General features: G+C 36.7%; 1 protein-coding gene across 1 annotated transcript in view; it reads right to left on the bottom strand.

Moving 5' to 3' along the window:
• Positions 1-15,233, bottom strand: part of LOC150078915 (uncharacterized) — a 508,023-nt gene that overhangs the window by 322,315 nt on the left and 170,475 nt on the right. The window contains exons 5-7 of the mRNA XM_090382884.1: positions 13,883-14,202; positions 11,345-13,196; positions 10,206-11,260 (exon numbers count right to left, since the gene is read on the bottom strand). Of these exons, the coding sequence (XP_090239010.1) occupies positions 10,206-11,260; positions 11,345-13,196; positions 13,883-14,202 (3,227 nt within the window). The remainder of the gene's footprint in view (positions 1-10,205; positions 11,261-11,344; positions 13,197-13,882; positions 14,203-15,233) is intronic.

Raw genomic sequence — 15,233 nt, 5'->3', positions numbered from 1 at the left:
AGCGAGAAACATCCCCGCTCGCGATTTTGTCACCCCTCTCAACTGAGCGCTGTTTTGACCTGGAAAGATAATTTTAGCCACGCCCGTGGTCTTTTATGGCGAAAATGTTCACGGCGCTTTAAAATTTTTTTAGGTTTCATTTTATATTAAATTAGCGACCGCGAATAGCGGGGGTTTACTGTATACTGATGCTTATAACGGCTTCAAGAAATGGTTGATTTTCAGCAGCCCCATTTTCAGCAGGGTTCGATGTACTGCGTGTTGTGACCCATTACTCCCATCACCAGCATTCCAATTACCGGCTAGTTGCAGCACCACAGTCGCCCTTCATTTGCCATGTACCATCTGGGAAAGCCTTTGGTCATGGCTCATCAAGCATCGATGAGCCGTGGTCGCCCAACACCTCGCTGGTGGTTTGTGAGTTCCCCCTCCTCGGAACACTTTCAGTAGGTACTAACCATGGCTGACTGTGAGCACCTCGCCAGCCGTGCCTTTTCGGATATGCTCTGACCCAGTCATCTGACCATTACAATTTGGCCTTTGTCAAACCCGCTTAAGTCCGCTGCCTCTGCCATCTGAAGAACAAGAGTAACACTGATTAATGGAGTTCAGTATCAGGTGTTTTTTATACAGGGTCTCGACCCACACAGTAGTTCACCTGCAGTTGCTTTGATTTGCATAATGACTCACTGGTCATAATGTTTTGGCTCATCGGTGTATATGTAAATCCTTTGTTTCTTTGTATTTCTGATCCCATAAAAGTAGGACTTTGGCAACGCCGTAGACAGACTCATTAACCAAAATTTTCAACTGTAAATCACCGCAACCATATGAAAGGTTGTGTTGAAACATTTGATTCACCTTTAATGTTAAGTTTTTTCCCAAAATAAATATATTTAATTAATATTTTATTTGCAAAATGATGCAAGGAACCAGTTAAAAAAGAAATTAAATTAATTTAAAAAACAAAACACATTTATCAATGTGATCTTTCCTCATTTTATTCACCCATTTCTTTCAAGTATTTATCCTATCCCTCCTTAAACAGATCCTACACCTACTTCACAAGAGCATGTGGGAGTTTATTCCATCAACTGGTGTTTGAATAAAGGAAAATTTTGTACATCTGGTCTACATTACCGGCCCATTTAAATTTGTCCCTTTGTGTATATTCCATGACTATGTAAAAATTCTTCCAACATTTAGTTTATTCAAGCCTTTGTCACCTTAAGCACCTTGCTTGGATCACCCCACTGAGGCCTCATTTCTAAACACCAAAGCTTATAAAACTCAAGCCTCTTTTGATAAGAATATTCTTTTATACCCTTAACTAGACTCACTGCTCTTCCCTGTACCCTCTCCAACAGGTCCACACTTTTCCTAAAATGGAGCCTCCAAGCCTGTATGCAATATTCGAGATATGGCTTTATGTAATCAACTCTTTCTTTCTACTGGCAAAGTTCTTATATATTGCTGATAAAACCAGAGTAGCTGTCCTAGCAGTCCATCCAAACACATGAAAAATCTTCATATCAGATTGCAAAATTACTCCCAAGTCCTTTTCATAATCTACAAGGGGTGATCATTTAATTTGTGGACTGGTCATCAGATGACTTGTCTGTGGATTTCTCCTTCTTGAAATACTCTCCTGGAACTTTACGCACTTTCGCCATCGTCATGCTCATGCATTAAATGCTTCTTGCAAGCCATTTTTCGAAAGACTGCAAAGTGCTTCCGCTGTGGCTCTGTGAGCATCATTGTGTCGGATGCAAACCGCTTGCCTTTCAGAGCTTTCATCAGACATGGAAACAGGAAGAAATCATACGGGGCTAAGTCCAGTGAATAAAGGGGATGGGGCTGAACCTATGGCAGTGATCACTGCCTGCACAATATTAGCCGTATGGGGCTCTTGATGGAGAAAGCACTTCACACCGGAATACAGAATTTAAAGAAATGATCATGGCAGGCCTTCGTAGAGAATTGAGGGTCTGCTGATCCTTGGTCGTCTGTGTACAAGTTGTTAACAGATAAGGTCTATTGTAGTGATTTGATGTGTTCTGTCGTATCTTCCAGGGCAAGTCTCTTGGCTGGGAGGAATCAATGACTGCAATATTAGATAGTCTGCTGTACAAAAACGATTTAGATAATCAAGAACAGTCACAGATCGTGACTGACAATGATTTATATGAGGGTGAGGGGTGCAAGAATCCCTTTACTCTTGCTGAACTTAATGAGGCAGTGGATGCCACCAAAATTGACAAGGCTCCAGGGATTGATTCCTGGGATGCTATAATAATAATAAAGAAAGTGCATTGGGTGAGTCCTGATGTGCTCTTGACTCTTTATAATACCTGACTTTCAGAAGGGTTTTTTTCCCAGATCTGGAAGAGGGTGGTTTTGAGGTTACTCCTCAAGAGAGTTGCAACCTCAGAGAGGTCCATGGATGAGCCATGTTCAACATTGGCCAATAGTTTTAGGAAAGTTGCTGGAAAGGATGGTTCTTGCTCGTGTGGTGGGTTACTACGTGGGGTAGGGTCTTTACACCAGCAATCAGTACGGGTTCAAGGGCGATTCAGCTGAAGATGCTATCACAAGAGTGATAACTTGGAACAATGAGTATGATGGATGATATGTCCTGGGGTAGTTCATGGACTTTAGGAGGACATTTGATGCTGTGTGGTGGGGTAGCATCCTCCACAGGGCTAGGGCATCCCTCTCTACTGCTTTTTGAAGGATTACTTCCATCAAAGAAAACGGTAGTAGTCAGAACTTGCCACGCTCAAAGATTGAGTGATCTGTGAAGAGGATGTCCACAGGGATCAATCTTTGGGCCAGCTATGTGGAACATAGTCCTGGATAAGTTTCTGAACTTGCACAATGTTGAGAGTACCACTACCGTGGCTTATGCAGATGCCTGCTTGACCCAGCTGTTGGGCTGGGCGTCGCTGCAAGTCTCTACGCATGTCTATGGCTGTGCTGCTGAGGGAATGTCTCAGTTGGTTGTGCCCACGCATGTGCCGCTCTGAGGGATTCCTGCTTCGAGTTGAATGGAAAGTCCTGTACCTAGGGGTGTTCCTAGAGGAGCGGTTAATGTTTTTGGTGCATGGCAATTATGTCTGGGAGAAGATGAAACGGACACATGCCAAACTCCGGCGAGTTACTCATGTGGATTGGGGCATTAAAGGAGGGGCTCTCCACCTACTTTATGACAATATCTTTGTCCCAATCCTGACTTAAGTGGTTAGAGCTTGGGGAGGGAGGGTTGAACACTCTGATGTCCGTTGGATCCTCTCAGTGCAGCGTTCTCCTCTTCTGGAGATTACCAGAACCTGCAGAACTGTAGCTACGGATGCACTGTGTATTTTAGCTGGGAAGATGCCAGCAGACCTCATCGCAGCAGAAGCCCAACTACGGTCTTGAGGTGTGGATCTCCCGGACTGGTCTTCGGGGTTCGCGCATGCCTTTTGGACTGGCGGATGAAGCCTTTAACATCACAAATGAGTGGAGGAGAATCGATGATGGGCTAAATGTCATTTGGCAAACCTCTAAGAAAGGAAGACATTTATATGCTTTCATCCCCTCCGTTCATACCGCGAGAGGACGAAAGCTATGACTGTGGTATGGACTGGCTGTCTGCTGTGTCCTGATGGGGCACGGTCTGCGGTGGAGGCTGCTCCAGCTGGGGTTGGAAACCTCAGACCTGTACTCGTGGTGAGCCTGAGACAGGCCTTCACACTGTGTTAGAGTGCCCCAAGTATGTTGACCTTTGAGTAAGGTTAGAGGGAGGGAAGCGTGCCCTCTAGATCAGCATTGGTGGATCTTTTAAATGATAGTCACTTGTCTGACAGGTTCGTTGAATATGTTAAAAGTCCTTTCAGGTGCAAACGACCTACCTCCTCGTGGTGGGGGTGGAGACATCTTCCCCGCCACGAGACCAAATGTTTGTTTTATCAAAGCCATTGTGATTTGATGGAGAATTGTGTTTTGTATTATTACTAACTATGTTATAAGATGTATAACATTACTAATCACATCACAAGTATACTAAACGTAATGCTGAGAACTAGATGCATATGGACGGAATCCAAGGATTCCGTCCATATGCATCTAGACAGGTTCGTTGAATATGTTAAAAGTCCTTTCAGGTGCAAACGACCTACCTCCTCGTGGTGGGGGTGGAGACATCTTCCCCGCCACGAGACCAAATGTTTGTTTTATCAAAGCCATTGTGATTTGATGGAGAATTGTGTTTTGTATTATTACTAACTATGTTATAAGATGTATAACATTACTAATCACATCACAAGTATACTAAACGTAATGCTGAGAACTAGATGCATATGGACGGAATCCAAGGAAGCATCTAGGATAGAGGCTCTTTCAAATGACACTGGAATATAGTGCGGGATTAAATTATTTTATTTATTTATTATTATTTTTTTAAATATATTTTTATATTTTATTATTATTATTTTTTTTTTTTGCTGGCTTCCAGGTTGGGCCACCTGGGAGTGGGATGGCTGGCACCCACCAGGCTTGCACTTCTTCTGGTGGGTGCAAGATAGTGTGCTAGTCACAAAGACAGAATAGATTCAGGCCCGGCTCCTTGTGACAGGGTTGGGCACCAGGTAGCATTTGTCCATATGATGGCTGCTCCCTGGTGGCAAAGAGGCCTGACTAACAAGTACAACACATTACACTTTACTAACATTCTTGCATTTCACACCTTTAAGGCCCTTTGTAGAAGTTGTACATCAATTATGGAGTACAGGCCTAGGAGCCACCATTGGCATGAATATCAAGACACTCATTACCATACTCTTTATTCATCTCTTTAACTGTTTGCGATGCACTTAGAACACATAGCTAAAAAACTCTTCACACAACACTAGCTCGACAAGTACTGGCATGCGCACACAGAGCCTGCTCAGTAGCAATCAGGGAGAGTACCTCTAGCGGCAGTTATGGAAAGTTCACATGGTAAACAAAATCTTGCACCAGTCCGCAAATTAAATGTTCATACTTTGTACAATCTTCAATTTGGTGGCACCTTTAGGGGTGGCCACTTCTGCTCTAGAGTAATATACCATTTAGGTACGTCAATCTTTTTATATGTTCATTTAAAAAATAAATATTATTAAAAGTAAGTGTAGTAAATAGGCTTGTTAATTCAAATTCAGATACTTTGAAATCTACTGTAATTTAAATTTTTAAAATATTCTGAAGCTGAAAATAAAAAAATTCCATGCAAAAAAAAAAAAAAAAAAACTTTGTTAATTCAAAAACCTTAATGAAAAATTATTTTTAGCTTCATGCTTCAATGATGAAACTTTTATTGCTTTTTATAATTAGTAAAAGCAATCAATAAATAGAAAAGAGGGGAATCCACTCAAAAAAACCTTTGGAATTGCTGGGAGAATCAGGTGCATAATGACTTGGACACCACGTAGCGATCTTTGCCTCGTGTTTGTGCAAGCTTGCAGCTTTGCTAACAGGTGTTCTGCAAATGCAGACATTTTTGGAACTGCGGGATAGTCAGATGTACAAAATTACTAGGAATATGTTGCTATCTTCACTTCACTTGTTTGTGCATACCTGTGGCTTTGCTGACATGTTTAGCTAAAATGGTTCACTACTAATGGGTAATTGCAACGCTATCATACTTTCACGATTTTGCTTCTATTAGATAATGCTCCTGGACATCCTACGCATCTAGATGATTTCAATTTGAATGTGAAAGTTATATTTCTACCGCCAAACATAACTTCACTCATCCGACCTATGGATCAGGGTGTTATTTTGAATTTAAAAGCACACTATTTACGCACAACATTTCCTCAGGCATTGTCTGCAGTAGACGACAAGAAAAATTGTATGTTAAGAGACTTTTGGAAATCTTACAATATTTACCATGCCATCTTAAACTTTTATAAGGCCTGGGCAGAAATTACTAAAAGTTGTTTAAATGGCGCATGGAAGAAAATATGCCCACGGCACGTAAAAGGCTTCAAAGGATTTGAAAAAGATGAATCACATGAAGAGGTTACAGATAAGATTGTAAAGGTTGCAGAACTACTTCAGTTGGAGGTTGATGTCAAAGATGTGGAGGAGTTTATAGAGGAAGAAGAGATCTAACAAAGAACTTATTGACTTGCAGGCAGCGGTAGTGAAAGAAGAAAATGCTGTTGAAGCTCAAGATGAACCAAGGAGCCTAGAAGCTTCTTCACCAGAGAGATGGCAATGCCATTTCGTGAAATTGCATCGGCAATGGCAAGGTTTGAGAAGATGGATTCCGACTGTGAACGATTCTTAAAAGTTAACAGAGGGGTGAATGATATGCTTGCTTGCTACAAAGAAAACCACGATGAAAAGAAAAAAAGCCACTGTCCAACTCCTTCTAAATTTCCACGGCCCTCAACCTCCGCAGCGGCGTATTTATCAGCTGCTGAAGACGTCGATTCTGGTAACGACACTTGAGAGGTAAAACTTACTGACGTTATGCTTGTCTCCTCTCTTATTTTGTAATTTTATATTTTTTAAATTGCCCACTTTTGTAATTTTTCGTGCCTACGAGATAAAAAATTGAATAAATAATTCTATTTACATGTTCGTCAAACATTCCTTTTTTGATTCAATCAATTCAACAAGCACAGTTGCGAGTGCTACACAGGCATGGGGGAAATTCGACTTATGTAGAGTTCCCTGGAACGCAATCCTTACATAAATCGGGGAGTTCCTCTATACGTTATTTTATTTTTTTTTTTTGTTATTTTGGTTTTTTTAGGAGCATTAGCAACTAAGGCCATATTGCTCCGGGGATATGCGGTAGTCATTCCCTGACCTTTACACATCCTCCGTATTTGGCAGTCACGGGCTCAAACCCCGGTCTAATCAAGAAGCGTGTGCTACACACTGCTGCTCCTGCCCGCCTGGCTAAGGAGGTGCCCATGTATATGTGAAATCAATCCTGACATTGGCTGACAGCATTGTATTATTCATAGACAAAGTTTGGCTGCAAAAAAAATATGACTCCAGAGTTGCATGAAGTAATGAGTGCTGCTATTAAGGTAGTCAATTTGATCAAGTCTTGAGCACTAAATTCACGGCTTTTTAATGCAATGTGCGAAGAGATGGGTTCAGCGCACACACTCACCTACTGTTGCATAGCGAGGTGAGGTGGCTCTCCCGAGAACGTGTTTTAACTCGCCTGTTTGAAAATGAGGGAGGAAGTGAAGTGCTTCCTAGAAAAAAATAAAATCTGACTATATATCCAACTTTGAAAGCATTGAGTGGCTTTCACAACTCAGTTACCCTGCAGATATTTTCAGCAAGATAAACAAACTTAATCTCCAACTTCAAGGATTCGACAGTAATATTTTCAAGATGCATAGTAAAATAAAAGATTTCTATAGTAAATTATTGTTGTGGGCAAAAAGTATTAAGGATGGAAATATCACAGCTTTTCTGAATCTTAATGAATTCACTGTTCAGAATGGAGTTCCTGTAAATGTCAGTGTGACTAAAATAATTAAATGTCACTTGATGCATCTCAGTGAAGCCTTCACACAATATTTTCCACACATCAAGAATGAAGAAAAAATAAACGATTGGTATTAAATCTTTTCATCACAGCCAATGCCATAACTGCTGACATGCCAGTCAATTTAAAAGAGAGTTTATTAGAAATTGCAGTGGATAACTGATTGAAAACAATTTTTGAAAGCCTGACAATACGTGATTTTTGGTCCAAAACTTGAAAACAATTCAAAGAAATTAGTCATGAAGCTCTTTAAAGCTTCTTGTATTTCCTTCAACTTATCTGTGTGAACAAGGCTTCTCTGCCTTAACATTGATAAAAGCTAAGGACAGAAACTGTTTTAATCCAGAGCCAGCGATCATTCTTGCCCTAACTTCTACTTGGCCATGAATTGAACTACTGGCATCAACAAAACAAGCTCAACAAATCTCAGAGTTTTTAATATTTGTTATTTTTAATGAGAATAAAATATAGTAGACATACATATGTGGGGTTACAAAAATAAGAATGTGGTTCTTTGGGGGTATGCAAATAAAAAAGTTCGAGAAACACTGCTCTAGGGCATTGGAGCCGCTAGTGTTCTCTCAGACTGAAGTGTCATAATTGTAGCAGTTATTACAAATAAAATGGCTGTGCCAAACAAATTGATTGATTGATTGATTTTGATTTTATTGGCGCAAAAACAACTGCAGTTATACTGCGCCAAGAAAAGCCAAACAAATGAATTTATTTCATTTGAATAAGTATAAATCAGATTACCATGACGAGGCAGTCTACCTGATTCTTGTCATTCATATTCAACCAGCATTCAAATCCATTTTTTTATGCTTCAGTCAAATTCAGTGAGCATTCAAATCCAGCTCTTCATACTTCATTCAAATTTGGCTACTTCAGTTGAAATATACATATACATTCAGAATGTGCTGAGTCAAAACAAGTTCTGTTCTTCAAAGAATGCATCCCCTCTCTCCTGCAATCAATGGGATGTCAGTACAATTAAAAATATAATAATAATAAAAATGTTCTGATTACTGTATCGGAAAATCAAAGAGAAACCAAAGCTCTCTAGACAACTCTTGCTGGCATCCCACAGAGTCCACACAGGAATGGGAGCTGACTAGAAGAAAGAGGGATGCTTGCACTCACCTGGCATCTGTTAAACACCAAATGAAAAAAATAATTTCTCATAATTCAGAGAATATCAAAATAAAAACAATATACTGTATAATGAGTTAGAGAATATTGGTGAACAGAAGTAAATGGGAGGATTTGATTTTATAAAAAAATAAAAATAAATAATAATAATAAAATAAAAATGGAGCATTTGTGTTATCTCAAATACGTGGTTGGTAAATCAATAGTTAAAGAGGGATTGCTGAATTTCAATATTTGTATCATTATTGGGAACACAATCAAGCTGTTAGAAAGACACCACAGACTTATCGTTTGAGATAAAAAAAAAAAATAAATAAATAAAAACCAGGGGCATATTATGGATATGCTTAACCTATTCATGAGGGATGACAAAGGATCTAATTTTTTTTTTTTTTTTTTATTAAATAAAGTTTTAAACCATCATTTAGATAAAAATGGTTTGAAACTTAAAATCCATTCAATCCAATATATAAAACGAATTATTTAAAATTATATAAAACTTTCTGTATTCAAGGTATTCTTTGAGGGTGCATAATTCATATTCTATGAGAATGCTCGAAAAAACAAATAATATAAATAAATAAAAAATACTGTTAAAGGAAAATAGCGAAAATATTTTTATTTATATTTAGAATATGATATTTTATTTGTAAAGAGACTTATTGATCTTTGGTCTTGTTAACTAATTTTGTCAAACTGTTTTGATTTAACCCTAAATATATGTTACTACTTTATCAAATACTACTTGTATGTACAAAATTAGCACTTGCATCTTTTGTCATTTTTCTCACTAGTCTTAGTTACACAGAGTTGATTTAAATTAATAGAAGCTTAGTGTTTCTAAGCCCAAATTAGGAAATCCTCGCTACACTCAGAACACATTTTAATTCGGATTATTTTACTGGTAAAAGGAAAAGCATATATTAAAGAAATACTTTTATTTGTTAGAGAGTTAAAAGTGCTGCTAAGAACCTGTTTGAAAAGTTGAGAGATACATAAGTGTTTTTTTGCAGGCAAATCGATGTTCTTCCCTGTACTCTGTTTTGTTCAGATGTCTTTTCAAAAAGGAAGTGCCAAAGATTTGCCGATAAATTTTTTGTGGATAAAGCTAAAATGTGTTTTAAATAGAATACATTTCTTCACATTTATATTCAATGCTTGAAAACTAAGACATTGACAAACCTGACAGGATGGAAATTGTTCTAAGTATTCTTAGATGGTTCACAGCTGTCTTTAAGACCAAAGGCAGTTCAACAAGCACTATTCAATATGCTACACCAGTGGTTCTTAACTTTATACTTTTGGCAACTCCTTTTTGACAGAATCAAATATTTGGAAACTTCCAGAAGATCCTTTTAGACCACACACAGAGATTTTCATCCAATATTTGAGAATCACTGCATTTCACTAAATTATTTAGTATGTAGTGGTTGAACTATCTAGTACACAGTGGTTTCTTAACTAATTATTACCGATAACTAATTTAATAAAAACTTAGTCTCTGGTAACTAACCTTAAAAGATGATGGTGGTATAATTTTACATATTCCATATTTCTCAGCTTCTGGCTGTATTTTATGGATATATTCCAAAGGATCTTGAAACTCTTCAAGGGATGGATAGTAAACTGGTGCATCCACCATTCTAGGCATATCTCCAGCATTTGGGAAGGGATCTAATTTTTTTTGTGCCTGATCATCTAGTTTGTGTTTCTTGACCATTCCCATGGGCCTACCGCGTTTCTTAAGTGGAGATACATTCTGAGGTGATCCTGGAAGGGAAGTTTTAGGTAATAATTTTGGTCTGCACTTAACATTAATTAATGATGCACTGGAAGGGTGGGCACTTGGTGGTAGCTGTGCAGTAGCGGAAGGTGGATCACCTGTGGCTGTTGTCTGTGTACCAACTGATGTCTCCTCACTTTTTACTGCTCCCTCATTCATGCATGCTAACAAATCTTCCTCACATGTATTTGTTGCAGCATCTGCCATAGTTTTGGGTGGGGTTAGTTCTTGAATGAAATGCAGAGGAACTTGTGTTAAGCTATCTCTTGTCGTGAGCAGAATAGCTCCTGTTGTGAAAGCTTCATCAAATACACCAGAAAATTCACTTGTCATAAGACTCTGAATTTCTTCTGCACTACCAAATACCAAATCACCAGGAAGAGCATGTGCCATTTCACCAGCCATAGCATCAAAGTTGGCAACATTTTCTGACATATTTTCAATAATATAGGAGGTAGCAGCTGCAGTATCATCTGAAGATTCACTGATTCCAGTAGTTTCTGTACAATCAGATGATGTAACAGAATTTTGACTAAAATTACCACTATTTTCGCATGGAGATGTATTTATATTTCCATCTACTTTACTATCTTTATGAGCACAACTTTGTTTTTCGAGATGGTGAGTTTCTAAAAGTGATTTCCTGTTACCATCTAAATTTATTCCTAATCTGCTGAAATCTGATTTCATATCTTTTGAAACATCACCATCCTCTTTTTTGAACTCACTTTTCAATTTCTGTTTTGATGATCGCATATGAATTTTCTCAATTTCTCCAATACTCTCTCTTATATTAACATCCCTCTTACCTTCTTTCTTTTTTAACTTCAATTTTTTCTTAGATTTAAATTCCTTTTTTGAGTATTTACTTAAAAGTTTAGAAGAAAGTTTCTTTGAAGATTTCTTTGATTTTAATTCTTTAAGTAATGCAATTTTTTTGTGTTTCTTTGACTTTGAAAATAGTTTTTTACGTTCACTTTTTAATTCAAAAATTTTAGATTTCTTGTGTTCATCTTTAATTTCGTCCCTTTTATCTAACTTCAATTCATCATGAGAACGATGTTTCTCAAGTTTTCTAGAATCTTTAAAATCAAGTTTCTTCCTTTTTTTTGGTGACAATTTTGTATCATGTAAGCCTAAAGGAATCTTTGAAATGGAAGATTTACTAAATGCATAAGATAATGAATATTTGCTTTTCTCTTTTGATTCATTATGCTTTTCTAGAGGAGAATCTTTAGAATTTTCAGTTAACAGGTCTTTATTAATTTTCACATCCTTCTTGCTATCCTTAGCTTTTAGACCATCATGGTGTTTTAATTTTGCATTTTTTGATGAAATTTTATCATACTTATTCTTATCGGTACCGATTTTGTTGGACATATGAAATTTTTGCTCAGGATCTCTACTTCTATCATTAACCAAAGAATGTGTTTTTGATAATTTAAACTTCTTCTTATCTTTTAACAAGGACTTCTTTTCTTCTTTAGATTTTTCATCTTTATAAGAATGAAATGACCTAGAAAGAGATTCTTTTCCTGTTTTTAAACTTGAAAATCTGGTTTTACTGAATTCTGCTGACTTAGTTGAATTATATAAATCCATTTTTTTGCATTTTTTGTCAATTTTAATACTATTTTTCAGAGTTTTCTTAAAATGACCAGGGCTAATGTTTTCTGAAGATCCATGTTTATGTTGCTTGCTTGTTTTTGATAGCTTATTCTCAGAATTTCTTTTTTCAGTTCGTGACTTAACAATCTCTTCACACATATCCTTTAACCTTGAACTCCTTGTAATTCTCTTAGATATTTCTGGTTCGCTTCTTAAAGACATAGTTTTAGTTAATACTACAGGTTTTTTAGCTTTCTTTAATTTATTTTGCTTTCTAAGTGCTGGTTTAGTTTTCTTGAACCTTTCTTTATTCTTAACTGAATGTTTAATGGACGAATGTTTTGATGAATTTAGCGAGGTATTTTTTGGTGATGATTTTGCAGGATGTGTTAATGTTAATTTTGCCTTCTCACTCAAATTCTTTGCAAGTCGAGTTGAAAATGATCCCTTTTCTCTATGTGAAATCCTTAATTTTTCATGTAATTTTGTTTTCTTGCTAGAGAGTTTTGAGACAGATGTGACAGATTCGGTCTCACTCTCAGAGTCAAAATCCACAATAGGAGGAACAAGCTTGGCCTTACGTAGCCAAGGGCTGGCACTAGACTGTGTTGATAACCTTCTTAAGGGCACTGCAGAGAACGAGGCTCGTAATGAGGAGGAAGAGGCATCAGAAGTCTTAGCAGAGCGCAAAGATTTTCGTTTTTCTAAAGCTAATTTTTCTTCTTTTCTACTTAACATATGTTTTTTCATCAATCGCATGGGCTTTTTCTTTAATTTGCTTTTTGAGGTAAATTTTGCTATAGCTTTCTTTGAAGACAGTTTACTTTCTTGAAGGGCAGTCTGAGACCTAGTTGGTAGAGATCGCTTACTTATATTAGAAGATTTGGCTTCCTTTTGAGGTTTGGATGATACAGTTTTATTTTTAGCTATCCTCTGTTGTTTGTATTTTTCTTTTAGAGCCTTGACAGAAGCAGCTGTGACAACAGATGTTTTAGTTTTTCTTAACACCACAGGCACAGGATTAGATAAGCCTTTTCTTGAAGGAGCACATGTTTTTGGTTTGGAACATTCTGACTCCTCCAGTAATAATTTTCTTTTCCTGGTGAGGGTAACCTACAAGAAATAATATATGACAGATGAAGCAATTAAAATCTTATAAGTACAAATGAACTGATTATCATAAAGATATATAGCACTTTGAGATTTTAAAAGAAGGGAGGACACTTATTTAAGAGATATTCCTCAATTATACTCTATAGGTAACAGCTGAAGGATATACATAATCTTGTATAGAACCAGTACCACATTATTTATATATTTAATAACCAAATTAACATTAAATCTATCTGGAAACAAGATAGTATATATCAAACGGATTCCGATTTATAAATTATCTACTTTTTTGTTATTTGGGGAGTTGTGAAATGTTTGCAGATGCCAAAGAAATCCTTAGGCTTAAAAAGATTGGGATTTATTCATAAAGACACATAATACTGAACTAAAACACCACCTATAAACGAAGGACGAGGTCTTGTACTTGTATAGAAAATGTTATAATGCATTTAAAAAAAGGCCAATTAAAATAAATTCACTGGACATATCATTTAAATTAAATATAGGATTTAAACACCACACATTAAAAGTTCAAAACCTATTTATTTATTTTTTTAAATATTCAAGTGACTCAGTTCCTGAGATATTTAATTTGGAATTTTTATTTTTTCCTCTACTTAAATCATAAGTTCTAAGGTGAGAATACAATATTTGTTAAGAAACAAAATAGCACACACTGATCTTACCTCTTTATGTGATTTTTGATAATTATTATGGCCATTTTCTTCAGATATTGTAGATTCAGCATCTTGTTCATCCTTGTTACACTGGTGTCTGCGTTTTAATGTGCATTGTTTATTAGTGATATTCTTTCGTGACATCCCATTTTCTGAAAGAGTAACTTTTACAGAAGTTTTGTGGTCTCCAGACTTTGATGGTGTTAATTCTCTTGACGAAAGAAATTCCACTGTTTCTAAGCCAGGACTTTCACTCCTACTTTCTGAGCTAGTATCACTTCTTGCACAACTGTTCAGGAAATCTAATGCTGGTGGAAGAATTGGAGTGCCTATAAGTAAATAAAAACAGATTTTTAAAACTAATGTGGATGTAAGAGAAGCACTAATTAAATCATGTGAAAGCAAGTTAAACTAGACTTTAGTGTGTTAATTAGAAAAATTACAATTTTCAAATGTTTAAGTCTTATTTTATCACAAATCATCTACTTATTAAAGGGCAGTATTTCTGGATTTTGTATTAAATCCAGTTTCTGGATTTAGTACAGAATCTAGAAGTTATTGTTATTGTTATTTGCTTCTTAGGAGCATTAGCAACTAAGGCCATATTGCTCCGGGAATATGCGGTGGTCATTCCCTTGACCTTTCCGCATCCTCCGTATTTGGTGGTGACGGGCTCGAACCCCGGTCTAATCAAGAAGCGTGTGCTACGCACTGCTGCTCCTTCCCACCTGGCTACGGAGGCGCCAATCTAGAAGTACTGCCAATATTTAGACCTGTCATATGTAAATATTGGGAAATCAAAAAACATATCAACAAACAATATATAAATTTTAAAATTTATATGTTAACTGTTGAATTCAACAGTTAATATATAAATAACAATTTAGAGCTTGTTACTATGAGAGAATTTGATAAATAAATTAAATAATTTATGCTTTGAGAGAATGGAAAAGGGTGAACAGGGTGGAAGAAAACTGTATGGTGGAAAGCTAACAAAATCAAGAAATGAAATGCTGGCAGAAGAAAACAGGAGTATTAAAAAAGTAAATAAAAAAAAAAAAAAAAAAGATAAAAATACAATGTTTAAAAATAAAAGGTTCTTTCTTTTTTTTTTTTTCTTTTTGGTAGTTGTTGGCGCATAGGCTTCTGTGGCCATAATGCACCTCCCAAGGTTTTTGCAGTACTTTGATCCAAGCCCGAGGTGGGAATCGAACCCGCGACCTTTGGGTTGCTAGGTAGGCACTTTACCCACCCGGCTAGCCCGGTCGGCAAAAATAAAAGGTGAAAAATTATATAGATGAAATATCTTCCCCAGAATCATAGTGTGTCCTTTTCTCATAAATGCAACATTTTGAATTTC

The sequence above is a fragment of the Mastigoproctus giganteus genome, chromosome 10 (genome assembly GCF_048544385.1).
Source record: "Mastigoproctus giganteus isolate SK-2022 chromosome 10, ASM4854438v1, whole genome shotgun sequence".
Lineage (NCBI taxonomy): Eukaryota > Metazoa > Arthropoda > Arachnida > Uropygi > Thelyphonidae > Mastigoproctus > Mastigoproctus giganteus.
The sequence above is the reverse complement of the archived record's forward strand: the minus strand, read 5'-3'. Positions and strand labels throughout refer to the sequence as shown.